At 35.3% G+C, this 19259-nt stretch overlaps 2 protein-coding genes across 2 annotated transcripts; one reads left to right on the plus strand and one right to left on the minus strand.

Moving 5' to 3' along the window:
• Nucleotides 1-5147: 5147 nt before the first annotated feature.
• LOC149423512 (tRNA-splicing ligase complex subunit RTRAF) lies at nucleotides 5148-10179 on the plus strand. The gene is made up of 4 exons (XM_089631988.1): nucleotides 5148-5310; nucleotides 5399-5623; nucleotides 9013-9108; nucleotides 9659-10179. Exons 1-4 carry the CDS (start codon nucleotides 5250-5252, stop codon nucleotides 9955-9957), a joined length of 681 nt encoding a protein of 226 aa, XP_089488114.1. The 5' UTR covers nucleotides 5148-5249; the 3' UTR covers nucleotides 9958-10179.
• A 4079-nt stretch (nucleotides 10180-14258) lies between these two features.
• LOC149423513 (uncharacterized) lies at nucleotides 14259-18806 on the minus strand. Its single transcript, XM_089631989.1, has 2 exons — nucleotides 18527-18806; nucleotides 14259-14488 (listed from the first exon to the last, which is right to left on the minus strand). The coding sequence occupies exons 1-2, from the start codon at nucleotides 18678-18680 to the stop codon at nucleotides 14427-14429; spliced, it is 216 nt and encodes a 71-aa protein (XP_089488115.1). The 5' UTR covers nucleotides 18681-18806; the 3' UTR covers nucleotides 14259-14426.
• Nucleotides 18807-19259: the final 453 nt, after the last annotated feature.

The raw sequence follows: 19259 nt of genomic DNA on the forward strand, positions 1-19259 counted from the left end.
TATTGTTGATTTATTATGGTGGGAAAGAAATTTTCAGTTGATTTCACGAAGTAGGAGTTTACCAGATGTTGGCCTTAAAGCTGCTTTAGAAACAAGTGTTTAGATTTATTAGGGTAGAGAAAAAAAAATGGGAACATGCACTGTATCGGCAGAGACCTCCGTGATGGTGGTTGATAATAGTAAGCCGAGCTAAAATGCTGGTGGGCCAACACGCCACTGGACTGGGGGTAGTCAAGTTTCATCCTTTGAACAAAGAATTAGACTTTACTGGAGAAGTAACAATTTATTGGTTTTGAAACGATTTAAAATTAATGTGACAGGTTCTAGGGCCATAATTGATGTGTTCCTTTAGTGCATTTCTGTCTTTTGAAAACAAAAAGCATTCAGAATTCAAAAGAACATAAATTAGAAATCGCATATGGTGATTTGGGGGGTTGGTTTGAGAAGGGGGAGTCTGGATTTGAAAGTGCGGGGAGACGGTCGAGACAGTCAGCGTTGAAGGTCGGAAGAAGCAAGTCGATAGTCGTGGTTAAGGAGCGCGGGCGGGTAGTCAGTTTTTGGGAGTTTGGATTTGAAAGTGCGGGGAGACGGTCGAGACAGTTAGCGTTGAAGATCGGAAGGAGGAAGTCGATAGTCGTGGTTAGAAAAAGCGGTTCAAGACAGTCAGCGTTGAAGGTCGGAAGAAGCAAGTCGATAGTCGTGGTTAAGGAGCGCGGGCGGGTAGTCAGTTTTGATAGTCTGGATTTGAAGGCGCGGGGAGACGGTCGAGGCAGTTAGCGTTGAAGATCGGAAGGAGGAAGTCGATAGTCGTGGTTAGAAAAAGCGGTTCAAGACAGTTAGCGTTGAAGATCGGAAGGAGGAAGTCGATAGTCGGTGGTTAGAAAAAGCGGTTCAAGATAGTCAGTTTGAAAACGTTGGGAGGCGGGAAATAAAGTCAAGGGGGTCAGAGTTTCAAGGTCTGGGAGACGGTCAGGAATAATCAGGATCGGTCAGCGTTTTAAGATAGTCGAGTTAGTAAAAAACTAGGAAGCGCGTCAACAAGAATTAATCGTCGGGACGCGAACACGGCTAAAATCATTTAGTGTAGAAGGTGCGGTTTTCTAACAGCATGAGTTTTCTGCATGTGACTGTGTTTGTTTTTTATAATTATTTGGATTGTTGACACTAAGATGTATCGGTAAGTCTATTATAATCTAATTATTAACACTTATTTCCTTAATGTAAACCAAATAATCCAATTGTATTTTGAAGTAAGGGTATTCAACATGAGCACTATAGGTACCTGTTAGCAAGGGAGGCCATAAATCACCTAATGCGTTGAAGTGACCGGGTCTTGGCGATTACAAAAGGACTAAGAGCGGTTACCCTGAAGCCGCTTAAGATCATTCGACAATAGACATTGTTTATGAGTTAGACAATTTTTTTTCTGCATTTTAAAATGATTTAAAAATTCTCCAGTAATAATATTTAACGATTAAGTTATACGGAATGCATAAGATATATTTAATTAAATATAACTTTATCGACCATCACTCTCACTTAGCCATGTACAGCGAGTGCACCATTACTTCAAATATTAGAGCCACGTGCGTATACCTACGTACCACTAATATCTACTTCCAAGTCCGTTTTACGAACTTAGTGAAGGCTGCGGTCTATTGTAGTTATCACAGGGGTTTCTCTGTTAGCATATAATTTTAATTCATTCAAGTTCGGGATAACGCAGCGGGTTGAAGCTAGCCGCCGGGAGAATTCACCTGTCTGGCATTCCTATTCTGTCAAGCGAGATTTTAATTTTTCATAGGTTTGACGGGGACGAAGTATACGAATTTTCCGTAGGCTGTCCTATCTTACCAAAGCGACAAAAGCGAAGGGAACGAAATTTGTAATTTGGCTTGCCTAATAGGGACTCTTGTGTTAGCAAAGTCGATAACCCTGGATACCGATATAACGTCTATTTTAGTATAGCAGCGCCGGCTTTCTCCCCTGCTATTGGTGTGGTTGAGTTATTCCCGTAAAAAGCACCGGTTTCTGTCGAAGGTGTTGGCGGACCAGCCTTAGATAGTCACCCGGAATAGACCTCTGTTTCGAGTATTTTCAGCTGGTGAGAGGACGCTTTCACTGAGTTCAGATCGAAGGGAACGAAAATTGCTAGTGGGCTTTCCTACTTGAGTTAGCTGGTAGACGAAGGAACAAAGCGGATAAGGGCTATGCTATTCTTGGCTGGCGTGTGAGGAGGATTTTCTCGCTGACAGAACGAAGGGATCGTGACGAATATGAAGTTGTCTCGGCGATTTCTGACGTCCTTCCTGTCAAATCCAATAAGTACTTACCCCACTATAGGAGGAGAAGTCATCCAGAATTAGGTTGGAAATTGACTCCGACTGAAACCGTTTGAGCTGACGGAGATCGGATGATTTCAGATTCACGACCTGATGATTCCAGTATCCCTGATCCTTAGCGCCGGAAGTCGAGGATATCAATTTCTACCATTCTTTGATATTTGAAGCGAGCGGAGGGTAACAAACGATAGAGCGAATGACCATGACTTTGAAGTGGGGTAAAATCTCCCGTCTAGGAAACATTCGTTATGTCGGATGGACGCCCTCATCCAAATTAAATATTGACATGACTATTTTGAGTGTGGACGAAAGACTTGAAGTATGTTTTGTATTGTACATATGATAAATATGTGTCATTACCTCTACTGGAACGAGAAGCTGTATAGGCTGGAGCCAGGAGCTATTTGGAGTAGCGTGACTGCAGAGGCGAAGTCGAACAAACTGAAGCTGAATTCATCATTATCCTTACGAGCGTAAACCAGAGGGGTGTTCACGGGACTCCCGAACTCCTGACGTTGCTGATGCAAACCACTTCAGTATATGTTTATGTTTGAGGTTAGTAGAGTGGACTCCTAATTTTCGGCATGCTGGCGAAGCTCAACTCATCATCGATTTGGGGGAGGTTGACGCGACCTAAACCTCGCGCTACCCACGTGACCCAAATGGTTCCTGACACCAGGCTATCATGCCACCGGACCAGAGCAGCTCCTTGTACCTAACGGTATAAGATGAATCTTCATCATTCATCATCAACATCAACATCAACAGTTACCACCAAGGACCCACATTCCACCTTCATCACCCTCCGGCAGGAGGCAAAACATGTCATTATCTCATCTGTCGCTGAGCGATATTCAATTCATTTCTGGAGGTGTTGGGATTGGACCATCAACTTGGCTGCTCTCGAGCTGGTCACGTTGATGGGTGGGATTTGGACGGAGACCAATCGAAAGCAACACATGTTTTGTCTCTAGCTATTCCCGAAAATACCTACTCATAGAAATAACTCACAAAACTAACAATCCATAGTCAAATCATTAACTTAGAATCTTGTGCATCTTGAATTGAATTGTCTATAGTGAATTTTATGTACTTAATTTGTAATTAATTGTCTCATTATATTAGCACATTATCAACTGCAGCAACCGGAAACGTTTGGGCGAGCAAACAAGGTAGGAAAAGGTAGTTAAAATCAGGGTAGTCGGTCATTGTCTTATTTTCAAACCATACAGAATGTAACACGCCTCATCTAAAAAGAACCAAAGTTACCACAACCAATTAACAGGATCCTTCAATGAATTAATCCCTGTCGAAACAAAAAAATTGACACAACGTGACATATTAATTCGTTAAGATTGAAGGGTTGATAAACCGCGGGAAGTTGTAAATCAAACGAGCAAAATATTAATCCGTTAACGAGAAAGTTGAGGGGAGGGTAAAAACATTACACTAAATATTCTACGTACGAAATAGCGATATACGTACGAATGGCAGGAAAATTAAAACGGTTTTGACCCTAGGAACTTACTGAAAAGTTTGGATACTCCTGGTCAATATGATGGGTACTGAGAAAGGGGCGGCTACATGGTCTGGGGCCTAGGGCGGCCAAGACTGCAAATCCGCCTCTGGCAGTACCTATCATCAGCAAAAATGAATCTACGAGCTTTTTTGAAAATCTTACACAAAGCAATAACATATATAATATATAATTTTGGACCTAGAATTGACCCTCTCGGTACTCCTGATTTGATATATCTTGATTTGCCAATTATATTTAAAATCTTCACACTCATTTTTCTATTTGATAAATACTTTTTGAAGAATAAGAGAAGTTTACCCCAGATTCCTATAATTTCAAGTACTTTAATTATTTTTATATGGCTGAGAGTATGCTGATGAAATTTCTCTCATCGAAGACCAATGGAAAATGATACATTTCACCAAATTGACAAAAATAAATAGCACAATCGAATTCTGGACTAAGTCAAATTTTATGAAGATGCTGCCAATGTGAATCCCTTTAAGAATTTATGTGATTTCGTATTTACAATGTTAGTATTACCACAGTCAAAGGCAGATGTGGAAAGAGTTTTTAGTATTTATTTTTATTTTTTATTTATTAATCTTAAGTTAGCTCACATTTTCGTGTGTGCTAATAGTTTTATAAACATATAAACATGTACATTGTTTGGCAAACATAATCTTTCTTTAAATATTTCAATAAAGTCACAAAAAAAGAAACATTAATAATTGAGATAGACATATTTTCTTAATTCATTTTTGAACTTATTAATATTTTCTATCACAGCAATTTCCTTTGGGATTTTGTTATAGAGTTGAACGGCCTAATAGTATGATGAACATTGTGAAAAATAAATCTAGAAACAAAATCAAAACTGATATGGTCAATGCAATTTTAAATGTTCGATCGGGATTGCAGCGATTGAATAAAAAATGCGATACATATTCATTACCCCCAGATATATTAAATATGGTAGGAGCTGGGAAAATATGTAACAAGAAACGTGACCTAGACCAACCACCTACGTCTTCATTACAATTTGATGACCAAAAGGATGATGATAGTTCAATAATACTGTTTTAACTTTATTTTACTAAAAAAACAAATTTTTAAGTGAACATTAATATAAAAATTTAATAAAACGTTTTGTAATGTGTTTAGTGAAACTGTTTTCATCAATAAAAACTGTGTAATGTTCGTGATTTCTAGTGGAAATGTAGTATATATAGATTCCAAGTTGGCAACACTGGAGTGATTTATTTATGCATCTTTTCTGTGTTCTGTGGTTTCGGCGTTTGCTCGTTTGCTGTCAGAAAACTGTCACATCGTGAATATCAAACTTACACTTGCGTTTATAATAAAGCTTTATCCATAAATCATTTAAAATGCTAAAAAGGAAATTAGCCGCTCTTAATCACCCAAATCCCAATATATTTGACGTCCATGGTATGTATATATTTATCCTTTAAATTAGATAGGTAGGTATATATTATTTTTGTACGACATTGAAAGTAAAATATTTTCATTATTGCAGATGAAACTGAATTTCGCAGCACAGTCCTATGGTTAGAAGATCAAAAGATTCGTCATTACAAAATAGATGAACGTGAAGGCCTAAGGAAAATAAAAGAAGACAGTTGGGTGAAGGATTTTGAACAATATCAAAAGAATCTAGCCAGTCCTGTTATAAACGAAACTCCCTGTGAACAGTTAACATGGCTGGCCTCGTTAGCTATTAGGTTGGAGTATGGGGATAATGGTAAGTCAATTTGGTATTATTTTTGTATTCTCTAATTCCAAAGCCTACACAGCTGCATTATTTATAAATGTCATCATGAAGTTTAAACATTTTGTATAGTAAATTAATACAGAAAATAGGGACACCTTACACACTTTATTTTAGCTAATAATGAGAAGTAAGTATTTCAGTTTTCGGAAGTGGAAAATAATGCATTTTAACCCCTCAGGCCTCTGGCATATTGACTATTATATTTCTTGAAGATGCTGTGAGAAGGATGAAAGAAGAATGAAAAAAAACCACATTTAATTATACTAATATATTATAAACATTACTGTCAACTCACTTTTTTATCTTCCACATAAAAATAAGTTATAAAAAAAATCTCAAATTGTGGTCTGAAATTTCAGTTTCATTGAGGTGGACATTTTTAATTCTTCTCTAAATAACGTCTAAATTTGTTATATAAAATGTAGTGTTTTCTGATTCTCACTTTTTTTATTCTTATCTCATACGCAAAATGTGAACCTATGATCCTACAATAAGTTCTTAGTTTGTCTTTGATTAAATAATAAATAAAAAATAGCCTAAATATATTTTAATATTATATCAAAACAGAGTGAGAAGAAAATACATTAAAATTATAATTTTTTTTAACAAAATGCATTATTTCTCATTTACAGAGACTGAAATACTCACTTCTCATTGTCATCTACCTGATACACCATGTTTTTATAATTTGAAAGTGCGTATTAACCATATCCCTATTTTCGGTATATTTACCATATTGAAACATACTTGTAAAATTTTAGAATTCTACTTAAAATTCTAAGCTTTTATACGCACAAATTATTGAAATAACGCCTATACATAAGGTTTCAACTTGAGAATCATTTACATCAGGGAGATGGAAAAACATGCACAATTGTTATTTAAATAAATTGCTTGTAATTGGATTGAAACGGAACCTTCCAGCAAAAGTAACATCATACTAATAAGAAAAAAATCAAAAGTAATGGAAAAAAAAGTTTTAACTTTTAAAATAATTTCTAAAACAATTGCTTGAATACTATTATTAGAGACACCCACTAGCTTTAATTTTTAAGAAATGTAGCATTAATTATTGAAAAAATAGCTTTTATAGCTTTAATTTTGCGTTTTTATAGCGTTTATAGCTAATAGGATAACATCAAAGAATGAGAGTCGACAAGAGTGGAAAAACAATTAAATTAGCAAAATCACTTGAAACATGTTTATTATTGATTGAAACTCAACATGGCACATGTTTTAACAGTAGAGTGTGTCATGTTCATTCTACGATCTGTCAATACAAGATTATAGCGACTAAAAATTTTTTTTTACTATTGCTAAAAACACCATTTATTGCTTTAATTCGCGAAAATATCGTTAATGCTATGAATAGGTGTCTATCAATGACTAATAAATTACAATGAAAAATAATAATTCATTGTTAAAATAATACCGTTAATATTAAGATACAATTTAAACATGTAAATTTGTTTGAACCACTTTATTTAAATATATTGCTCTGCCGGTTTCGGAAGAGACCTACCACCATCAGGAAAATATTAAAACTAACATAAGATACAAAATTCTGACAGATATACATAAATATTTAGGTGTTGAAGTGGGAGGTGGACAGAGGGGATTGGGTAATTAGGTAACTTATCGAATGTGTAAAATAATAACGGTTCTTTTTTAAATACATCAATTTGAAATTCCATTTTATTTTCTTGATTGCATGAATAAATGAATGAATGAATCTTGGATGTGGAAATTAATCCACTTTCTGACATCCGATTGAGCTGAAACTCAGCAGATAGACTCGTTGTTGATGACAATACATTCTATCAATATTTAAATGCGTGGGTATATACGCATTTCTCTGAAATTGGATGACATTATGAAAATTTACAGCAGTTAATGTACAAAATATATCTTGGTACCATCCAATTAGGATTTGGCTTAAGTGATAGCGGTGTTCACTCATTTCAATCATTGTCCCTGGGGAGGTAGGTTCAATCCTCAGTCAAAACATTTTTAAAATTTTAAAAGAACACAGCATTTAAGAGTCAGTCCCTGGGGAGGAGGGTTCAATCCCTAGTCAAACAAAAACATATATATGTGTGTATAATTTAAAAACATCTATAAACATATTTCTGGCGGGTATATATATCTTTGCGCTGGTGCTACGCTGTCTCCGGGTGAAAATAAAAGTATTGCGCGAATTTCTTTAATTTGATTTTAATTGCTATTTCTTCAAAAATACTTATTAATTAAATATTTTAATAAAAATTTCTACGTAGTAAATCCAAGCTGTAAAAGTACTAAACGAAAATCGAATATTATTTGAAATGCAACTCGATTAACCTTGTAATATGTTTATTACTCTCCGCCTATCGATAATTGCCCATACCTGCTTTCTTTAAATACACCCGAGATCTCTCGCTCGCTTGCACATAGGAGTTGAGTGGGTGCGGAACAGAGATAGAGATTCAAATCAGATTTCACGGTCATAAAAACCCTCATTCCAGGAATCGAATTATTACAATAAGAAAATATGTTACCTAATTTTTATTTTTTATTTATCGTTTCTTTACATTGTATAATTTTTTTAGGTTAGAATTTTTAACCTCACTAGGACAAGCCTGTGTTGAGGCTGATTAAATACTACCCTTTTGTTGAATACCGATATTAACGAAATGTACGAAGATAAATATATAAAGAAGACTTGCATTACGATTCGACAATAATGTACATATAGTTGGGACATTTACAAAGAGATTGGTTTATAATATTCATATAAAAACATAGAATATTTCCATCTTTTTTGCCAATAAATGAGGTCGGCGCAAAATGTAGAACTACCCTTCCCGCCGTTAAGCATCAATCGACCAAACGGGTAGAACTACCTTTCCCGCCCAAAGTGTGTTAATAAAAATAGATGTATTTTAGTAAAAGAATTACATAAGTTGATTCTTTAAATTTGTAGCTGGCATGTATTATAAAGATGTGTTGGACAATTTTACACAGTTATTGCAAAGACATAATTAACCTGGATCTACCCTAAAATTTTGCTCTGTGATGATAACCTAAAATGTTGAAACTGCATTTCAACACAAGCATTTACTTGTTTACTAAACAATATTATCTATTTACAAGAATCTTCTTCACTCCTGTGTTGAGTTCACTACTCATACCACTAAAGAGAAAAACCGATAGAAGAGCATTGTAAGCGTGCATGTGTGTAAGGTCAATTTTATCTTACTTCATGTGAAATTGATCAAACATTTTCAAGTATTCAAATTCCTGCTAGTACATTTAATAGATTCGCTACTTTTTCTGTACAGCGGTATTCACATAATATAATACATTTTATCTTTTTACAGCTGTGAGGTACAACACGGCAGCCCAAGAGTTAGCGCTTAAACCAACTACTGTTGTCCCTAATGTTACATCTACAAACCCACTGGATAACTTAGATTGTAAGTATGAATGCATATTTGTCTCTTCATTGACAGCTTTTGTAGAGTGAAGTTCTACATATATTTAACTTGAGTCAAGATTTGATTTTAAATATTAGGAATTTTTTATTTCAATTATTTATGGACCAGTCTCTGTATGATGTCTGTTGTTTGTCCTTACAAATGTGGTTCTAGTTTACGATCACAGAGCAGTGTCTGTGGGTTTGTATTTTTATACAAATCTACAGTTTTATTCCGAGATTTTTATCAAAGCAGAATAAAGCCTAACAATGCCGGAGGCTTCAACTAATAGAATGTATAAGAAATCAATCTTATATAAATATAGGTCAACTTTATTGTGTCTTGGCTTGGATTGATGTGGACAAAATCTTACAGTTTATTTTTATGTAAACACTGCACAAGAGTCCCAACTGCCCTAAGCCAGTGGGACAATGGCATACCCAACTGTGGTATGTTATGGGGAGAGGAATGAGATGCGAAATATGAAGGTTGGGAAGTAAGGATTTTTTAAAATTGTAATTTAATATTAATAAATTGTGTTTATTTTCAGTTTCCGGTGCAGAGTTTAGCACGGGTGTCTCCGAGCTAGCCACAATGGCCAAGGTGGGCCCCCACTATGATTCGAGAGTCTGCCTCAGTGCTCTGGCAACCGTGCTCCAAACTGCTCCCCACCCCGCTCCAACTCCAAAATACTCGGAAACAGTCGATAAACCATCGGATGTTATGGATCTTCTCTTTGTCTCTGAACTCAGAACTCTTCAAACTTCAATCAACGAAGCCCTGGTGGCAGTCCAGCAGATAACAGCAGATCCTAAGACCGATACCACTCTCGGACAAGTCGGCCGCTAGTGTTTAGGAAAATCTGCTTTCATATTATTGTACTTCATAATAAGTAAATTTTGCATTTAAAAAAATTGTAACTATGATATTTATTATCTTGTCTTTAATGACGAAAACTGTGTGTGATTTTATTTTCTTTAATATTATTTTTGTAAAATATCGGTAATACGAAATAATTGTGTATGATTTTCTTTTGATATACCTATATATATATATTTTTTTTGTAATATCAATTCATTGTTTTCCCTTTTACTTCCTCTTGACCTGTTTTTTTAAAATAAATAATATTTACAATACTTTATGTACAATATAAAATGATGGTGCAAATACAAAGAAAATGTAACAATGTATAATAAAGATACATAATACAAAGAAGGATGTTAAGACAGCAATATCTGCACTAAGCAAGCCCAAATCCATGGCCACGTTTATATTTTCCACGGTAATGGCAGCGGTGTTTTATTTGTGGCGTTGCCGTGCCTTAACCATAGGAATTATAAATGGGTCCTAATAAGGTACCTTTATTTATGCTTAAAGGTTATTCCAATCTTTTTTATTTTACCACTTGTTGAAAAACTGGATCTTTTTCAGACATCTAGAAATTAACCAAAATTACCTCAATACTTTCGACAAGGTTGCATAAATGTCTTATTGAGAAAACTAGCAACATTTGATTTCTCCACAAGACTTTTTGTTTGCTTCACAAATCGCAAAAAAATTATGTATTTTATATGGTTCTCTTTCTCCTGAATTCTTAGTTTTTTGCAAGGTTCTGTTCTAAGACTGCAAATTTTGTTGCTCAACCATCACTCATTTTCATTTATTGTTTGCTGATGACCTAAAACTCTACCGCATAATAAAAAGCCTTATCGACTGCTTCCTTCTGCAAACTTATAAAGATTCACAGGGTTAAAAGTTGTGTACTATTAAAATCAGCGCCCTGGGCGAGATTTTTACGGCGCCCCCTAACTGCAATTCAATTCCATACGAAAAAAGGCAATGGGTATAATGGAATAACCGTTTATTAAAAAAAAAACTATTTATTTAAAAAAACTTCACTTTTCTAGGCTTTCTATCGGCGAACTCTTTTATAAGGTTATCAAAATCGATATTTTCAGCAATTTCATTTTCGATTGACAAAGTTGCCAAGTTTGTCAATCTAGATTGTGATATTGTCGATCGCAGATAGGTTTTAATCAGCTTAAGCTTAGAAAAACTCCTCTCCCCACTAGCAACCGTTACAGGTATAGTCAATAATATACGCAATACTATCCACACATTTGGATACAGTTCTTGTAGGTTGCGATCTTTGATAAAATTTAAAACATAAGCAGGGGTAACCACATTCTGATTAGGCAAAAAAGATTTCAGGCTTACGAGTTCATCACACAACATACAACCATCTATATCAGATTTAGAGTCTACAGTTAATTTCAATTGGAGATTACCACAGAGTTTGACAAGGTCAGGTTTTTCCGGAATCTGTTTTATATTGTACAAAAAAGACCAAGATTCCGAGTACTCATTTAACTGTTCAAATCTTTCATTAACTGAAATTAATGTAGTGTCCAAGAGAGAGTTGAAAAATTCAACCTCAAATTTTTTTTCTGGAGAAGTTATAGGCTCGTCGTGGGCAGTTTCACCAGCTTAACGCTTAACAAATCGAATTCTTGTTGTGGCTCTAAACACAGGTTCAATTTCTAGTTCTTCAGCCAATCCCTTCGCAGTTAAAATGGCGCTTTTAAAGCCAGTATTTCTATATTCTTCCAAGAAAGTGCAGCATTTTTTCAACATTTCTGTACATTTACTGATATCCATATCTGTTGATTGTAGAGATTTACTAACGACATTAATTTGAAAAAGTATGTCATACCAAACAACCAACGAAACTATGAAGCTGAAATCTTTTAACTGTTCGGCTAGAGTAGTAGCCTCATGAGAGACTTGAACATCAGTTTTCTGAGTTTCAATAGCCAAAGTAATTAAAGCGTCATGGATGGCACTAATTTGATAACGGACTGCTTTAACACTGTTTATTCTTGCTTCCCAACGTGTGTCACTGAGCTTTTTTATAGTATATAATCCCAAATGATCGGTTAGAATTTTCCATCGATGAACAGAAGCTGAAAACAATGTGAACAACCTCTGAAGTACCCCAAACAAAGTGACTGATTTTACGGATGACTTAGCGGCATCGCATAGTACGAGATTGTAGCTATGACAACCACAAGGTACATAAACAGCTAAGGGATTTATGTCCAGAATCCTCCTTTGAACCCCAATATTTTTCCCTTTCATATTCGCTCCGTTGCCATAACCCTGACCCCTACAGTCGTTCAATTCCAGTCCGTGTTTATTTAAAACATCAATAATAACTTCAGTCAGTTTTTCACCAGTCGACTCATTTACAGGTATAAATTCTATGAAATGCTCTTTTACTGATACTTTATCGTCATCTGATGATAAATCAACAAATCGTATTGTCAGTGAAAGTTGTTCTACATGACTAATGTCCGGAGTACAGTCAGCTATAATAGAATAATATTTTGATTTCTTTGCACGAGATATGATTTCTGACTTTATTTTTTCACCGATCAACTCTATTAATTCATTTTGAATGTCTTTTCCGCAGTAGTGGTCTGAAACATCACCCTTCATAGCTAATCGCAAGTGCTCCTGCATAACTGGATCAAATTTGGCTAGTAGTTGTACTAAGCCCAAGAACTTTCCGTTATTTGGCGTATATAGTATGTCAGAAGTACCTCTGAACGCCATATTGTTTTCAGCTAAGTAAAGTGTAATATGCATCAATCTAGACAAAACATTATTCCATCTGGTAGTAATAAATAATAATTTCTAATCAAATGTTGCTCTTGGCAATCTATTGTTTTTCCTGTTTTTAATCGTAGTTCAGTATCAACCCATGAAAGGTAAAACTTCTTGTGTGAAGTGCTATTCTCATGATTTTTTAACATTTCAGACAAGTGTTTCCAGTTGTTATATCCTTCAGATACTAAACTCGACGTTGAGCTACTATCAAATAGCTTGCAACAAAAACAATAAATTCGATCCTTAGAAACGGAGTATATTAACCAACGACGCTGAATTGTTTCATTGTTCGCTAGTTTTTTTATGAAATGAGAATTAGAGAAATGTCGCCCTGTATCGTTCTTCGGATAATTATCAATGTGAGTTTGCACTGGGCCACTTGTTATTATATGATCAATTAATTTGCTATTTCGAATGAGTGGCCAAGTGGCTGGATCCGCTATATTCGGGACAACAGTACTAACGTCATCTAGCATTTGTATTTGTTGTACATCACCAATGGAGTCATCCTGAGCAGCATCTGTAATTGTAGCACAACTTGTTCCCTCACTTGGGGAAACTTCGTTCACAATCTCTTCAGCAGCTATCTGATCTGACTTGTCAGACAGAGGCTCTACTACCGATGAATTCGTTTGTATTCCAGATGTAGATGCCACATTCAGGTCTTGATTTTTTGTTGTGATATATTTATTTATATTCATAAACTTTTTTGTTTTTTGAAATTCCTTTTCTTTTTCTGCTTTCCGTTTTCTATATTTTGACCCAGATGGTTTTCTTTTGATAAGATCAACGTGTTCAGACATTTTTTTTACCAATCAGGTAAGTAACAATTTTTTCCTTATATTTAGGGAATTAACGAGTAAGTAGTTAAGTAGGCCTCGTTCAAAGAACGGGGGATATAAAGGGGCGCGCTTTAAATCCGGCGCCCTGGGCGGTCGCGCCCTACCCTAACGCCGCTACTGATTAAAGTATCTGCAGGCCCTGTATAGAAAGCCCAGATTCTGAGAGGCTAACTTAACTCTGGCTTCGAGGAAGCCTCCTTACCTGAACTGGTCACTTAACAGTTACACCAAGCATATCAATGGAAGGCCTGTTGGGAATATTGCTTCCGTTGAAGGAGACTAGATTTGATTGATTTGTCTGACCCAGATAAAAGATCTAGAGGTTATGTAAGATAGTCAGACGACATTTCACCAGCATGTAAATGACTAATGATTGACTTTTTAATTAAGTAAAGTGTAACAAATCAGTTACTGGAAAATATAAGGTTAACCGCGCCACCTGAAGATGTCATTGTAAGTCAATAAAATTTTGTGTTTTTTCTCATACACAGGATCAATGATTAAACATGTAGGGATTTTGAACTTCTATAAATAAATAAAAATCTCCAGCCTAGTACTCATCAACAGTACCTTTGCAATGTATTAGATAAAATATCTGCAATGTTGTAATTATTATGTACACAAATAAAACAAAATATATATAATTTCTTCATGTTTAATAAATTCTTTCTTATAAATTTACAAGTAACGTAACATTATTTACTATACTAAAATATTGAGGCAATATAAATAAGGTAATAAGCATCCTCAATAGTCTTGGTGATTCTCTAGAAATCTTTGATCAATAAATAATATTATATCAATGCGCTAGAACTTGTCCTTAAACGGTGGCAGATCACATATCCTTGCAATGCCAAATCCAGCAAAACCTACAACAGAAAGCACATGCTCAAAATACAATTTAAGTATGAATTACAGCATATATGAACAAGGAGTCAGATCAATACACAGGTGAAAGGGATGCACGATGAAATGTACATTTTATATATTTTTATTTGAAATTATAGAGCAAAGATAGAAATGAATAATGTGATACTTAACATTCATCAACCAATTTAATTACCCAGTTAGTAGATAATTAGTAGTAAATATTCTCATTTAATCTAAAGGTTTACTATAATTATTGCTTAAAAATAGTATAGTTACACAAATTCCCAGTATAATGAGACTGACACATGTGCGCTATAGTCTCGCTGTAACGGGATAAATCAAGTACCCCGTTAATTTATTATTTGGTGTGGACGCCTTACATCTGGCGACACTGTCGGAGAGCTGTTCGGAGTTGTGATGGAACGAGACAAAGAGGATTGAGTATTTGGAAAGCGGCACTTGCAATCAGACGTACAGGGAAGAGGAACGCCGCGGGTTGGCGTTCAACCCAGAACCGTGAGGTTTTTGTTTTATCAACATGCATTCTCATATTCATTCTTTTGGTTTCTTTCTATTTTAAATATTGGTTTACTATGATTTATAAATTTTGTTCCTTCATTATTATATAAAATTGGGGCCCAAATTAATCGTAATGATATTTAAAATTAGAATTCGTTGTTTTACTACCTATAATTTATAACTTATCAAACCTCCATGACAATTATTTTAATGTAAAATAAGACCGACCTACTAACTCTTCATCGAGGTTAGTCAGACCCTAGGACCATTTCTATTTGTTAATTTTGAGTCTCATACTATATTGTTATACAATAAATTACATTTCTATAGTATGAATCTTTCATAGATTTACATTCTTTTATTCTTGACACTGTTAAGTAAGTTTAAATCTTCGTTACACCGTGGCTTAGCGTATTTAGCATATCGTAGTACATGAGTAGTCAATATGTCGGCGAACGATATGCTGAAATAGGTCAAGCCATGAGAGTATAGCATGATCTGTCAGAGGCATTACAATAAAATATTAAGAAATATTGGAGAATAAGAGAGAATACACGTAAAATGAAGTAGAAATATATCTGAAAATCATTGGCAAATCAATAATCAATCTGTTGGTTTCGGAAGAAAATTTTAACACTAGTATAGATATATACACAAAAAATAGTATTTAATAGCTTTTCGCTTTTTGTTAAGTAAATCTTGGTCCAAGATATTCACAATGGGGTTGTGGTGTTGTGCAGCTGTCATGTTGCGTATAGCTACATATGTATATGATGATTGATGATTATTTGCATTGAATGATTCTTTAGATGCTATAAAAATATTTTTTTTTTTATTATTATTTAAATTAAAATGTAATTAATTTATACTTGTTTTCTGTTAAAGCCTAATGGGCGTAAATGAATAAATAATAAAATATATATAAATATAAAATATATATACAGGGTGTCCGGAAACTCGTAGTACAAGCGGGAAACTGGTGAATCTACATCACATTTGGAGTCGATTTTGTAGTATATTTTTTTTTGATTTGAGCTTTCGTTATCGAGTAAATCGAGTTAGAAGTTGATTTTTTTTTTTTTTAATCAAATTCTTATAAATTAAATGAAGATCAAAGTACCCAACTAATTAAAACTATTTGAAAGTAAAACAAATGAAGAAACTCGGATTTGAAGCATTATTTTGAAATCACCCTTCATTTAATCCGGTGTAATCATAAAATATTTCTGCTCTGCAGGGTTAAAACATCTGTTGTTCAACCCTAAACACCAGAAAAAACTTTAACCCTAAAATAGCCGAAATTTTTTTTTTTTTGTTTTTTTTGTGAAAATGCTCAAATCAAAAAACTTTATGTTTATTTGGGTTCCCCAAGTGGTGTAGATTCTCCAGTTTCCCGCTTGTACTACGAGTTTCCGGACACCGTGTATACAACTCATTCCCTTCAATATCCCCTCGCAAAGACTCAGAAATAATGAACTGCTCTTCCTCAACCATCATTCGACAAATTATGGATATTATTCACCATTGTCCAGAATGTGTAGACTGGTCAACTCAAGTCAAAACCTTAACTTTTTTGGGATAAGTCTAAATGATTTTTGCCAGTCGCTAAACAAGTGACGGAATATTATAAGTGTCCTGTGGTCCTGACCCACGGCGTATTCTTGACTTGATTCGACTTGTCACTTTATTTTCTTATATTATATCTACCATATGTCTTTGCTTTCATGTACCTTTGTCAACTCCTATATTTTTCATTTTACTTTATTCGTGTTATTATTTTGTAATTTGGACGATGTCCGTTAATAAATAAATAAATATATATGTATTACCCGGTGTTCTAGGTCTTTGACTTCGCTTTTAGGACAGTTTGCATTCTTTAAAAACTTTTAAGATAGCATTTTTTTTCGATCAGTAGGAACTTAAATTTATCAAAAAGTTCGCTACATATATTTGGAAAATTTCTTACTTTTTAAGAATAACTTAAAAGATAATTTTTTATGTTATTACTGTTGGATACTGTTTAGTCTTATAAATGCTTCCCCAAGCAACTACACCATCCTGCAACACCGACTGCACCAGAGCATTAGGTAAACCATATTAATATTTGAAAGTTTTGGATATTTCTTAATCATATAAATATATAAGTGAGTTTTCTAATTCTTTTAACACAGTTATCAGCATGTTTCTTAAATTTTGTATTACTTTCTTTAATGATCCCTAGGTACAGTGGTACCTCGACATACGAGTTTAATTCGTTCCGCAACCTTGCCCGTATCTTGAATTACTCGTATATCGATGCAGATTTCCCCATACAAAACAATTAAATTAATTTTTTGAGAATGTAAATAAATAAATTAGATATCCTTACTGGTCTTTGCCTTTTTCGCTACATTTTTCTCGCTTTCACCTGTAGGCCGTTTAGAAAAAAACATGTCCCAGGAGGTTTGTTTCTTTCTCCCTCTCAGAATGTTCCGGAAATGAGTTAGGCAAGTGTCATTAAAAAGATCAGATGCACGACCTGTTGCAACTTTGTCTGGGTGTTTCTTTTCCACGAACTGTGAAACTCTCTCCCACATTCCTAAGATCTCCTTTATCTCACTTGTAGAAATAACCTCCTCCTCCTCTGACTCCTCGAAACCAATTTCTTGCATAACATCCGTATGCTGCTGTGACTCTAACTCTTGTATCTCCTCAGTCGTCAGTTCCTGGGTGTGCTCCTCGACGAGTTCGTTCACGACTCTCTCTTCCACCTCTAGACCCATGGATTTTCCCAGAGACACAATCTCCTCCTCTACTGACATAGCACGCGCGCTACCGGCCGACCCGCTAAACCGAACTCGTATCTCGAATTTCGCTCGTAACTCAAAGCAAAAAATCACTCGCTCGCCGGCTCGTATCTCGAAAAACTCATATGTTGGGGCACTCATATGTCGAGGTACCGGTGTATATGACATCTGAAGTTCTCTTCGCGAATTTACATTTATCTTTACATTCACATGAACGACTGTGCACCATCACTCCAAAGTCGGAAGTCGGTGCAGGGTCATTAAGGTAAAAAGGCATATTATGATGTTTTTTCTACATTAAAACTCAAATATAATGAAGGTAATTATTTTCTAAGCTGCAGCTTTCAATGGTTTGATCACAAAACTTACAATAAATGAGAACTTAAAATTAAGAATGATCTATCCCTTCCGCTGCGGAGAGACCAGTTGGGCGCACTTGAAGTGAAATGACACGAAACTGCACTTTATAAATGCTATGTTATTATTATTGGAGAGGTCAAAGGTCTCCCCAAACCAACCTCTCCTGATCCGGCATGCCATGCAACTGGTGGGCAGGATCATCCTGAACACACCTCACCCGATTAACCCGGGCATCACTCTTGAATCACCAAGCGTAGCGAACCACTTGGGGTGACCTATGGCGGAGGTGTTGGTGATCCAGTAAATGGTTCCCGGGGTTGGGAGCCCAAACCCGCCTCCCAAAATTAATAGTTTGGCGTTCAAACCGCTTACCTAATGCAACTCCTAAAATAACAGTTTTTCCCAGCAGAGTGCTATTTCTTTTGGCTTGGTATGCAACATATGCCCCAATTCCAATAAGTCCGGTTCCACTAACTGCTCTGCATTCAAGGCATCCCCTATCTCTGTTTGTTACAACCGATGGCATTTTTAAAAGCAATAATTCCGGCAGAAACTAAATTTAAAAACATTGGTATTATTTACACCATCTTAGTTGATCATAATCAATTTCGTCAATTTACTCCGATTCCTCCTATTTACAATAAACGTCAAAAACCAGTGTTGCCAACGGATCTTGGCGTAATGTCGCCGTTTTTCAAACATTTAGTAGCCTAATGTAGCCGAATTTCAGTTGCAGTAATTCTAATGAACTCGCATAAATTCTGCCCACATATTCCCCACAAATATTCTATTCTATTATTCGAAATTTCGAAATCCATGGGGGGGGGGTTTGTTGCAGAACTTCGCTGAAAAAAAACCGCACAGCCAAAAACATTAGGTGATTCCCCACAGCAATTTTGAAATACATGGAGGGGGGGTGGCTACGGAATTCCATTTCAAAAAATTCCTCACATTTTTCCATTGAAATTAAAAAATCTGAGGTAGCCTAATCGGCGACCAGTCGCCTTTTAGATTTTTACGTCGCCGATTCTCGTTCTGAGTAGCCTAAATGGCGATAAATCGCCTTCGTTGGCAACACTGTCAAAAACTTTGGGGGAGTCGCTAT

The sequence above is a fragment of the Hesperophylax consimilis genome, chromosome 5 (assembly GCF_061612785.1).
Source record: "Hesperophylax consimilis isolate HC1 chromosome 5, BYU_Hcon_1.0, whole genome shotgun sequence".
NCBI lineage: Eukaryota > Metazoa > Arthropoda > Insecta > Trichoptera > Limnephilidae > Hesperophylax > Hesperophylax consimilis.

Excerpts from the sequence above, each read along its gene's own strand:
- LOC149423512 (XM_089631988.1), top strand. The coding sequence starts at position 5,250 with ATGCTAAAAAGGAAATTAGCCGCTCTTAATCACCCAAATCCCAATATA. Across the intron at positions 5,624-9,012 it reads GTTGGAGTATGGGGATAATG|CTGTGAGGTACAACACGGCA; the intron begins GTAAGTCAATTT and ends ATCTTTTTACAG. Across the intron at positions 9,109-9,658 it reads CCCACTGGATAACTTAGATT|TTTCCGGTGCAGAGTTTAGC; the intron begins GTAAGTATGAAT and ends GTTTATTTTCAG.
- LOC149423513 (XM_089631989.1), bottom strand. The coding sequence starts at position 18,680 with ATGCCATCGGTTGTAACAAACAGAGATAGGGGATGCCTTGAATGCAGA. Across the intron at positions 14,489-18,526 it reads TATTTTAGGAGTTGCATTAG|GTTTTGCTGGATTTGGCATT; the intron begins GTAAGCGGTTTG and ends TTTCTGTTGTAG.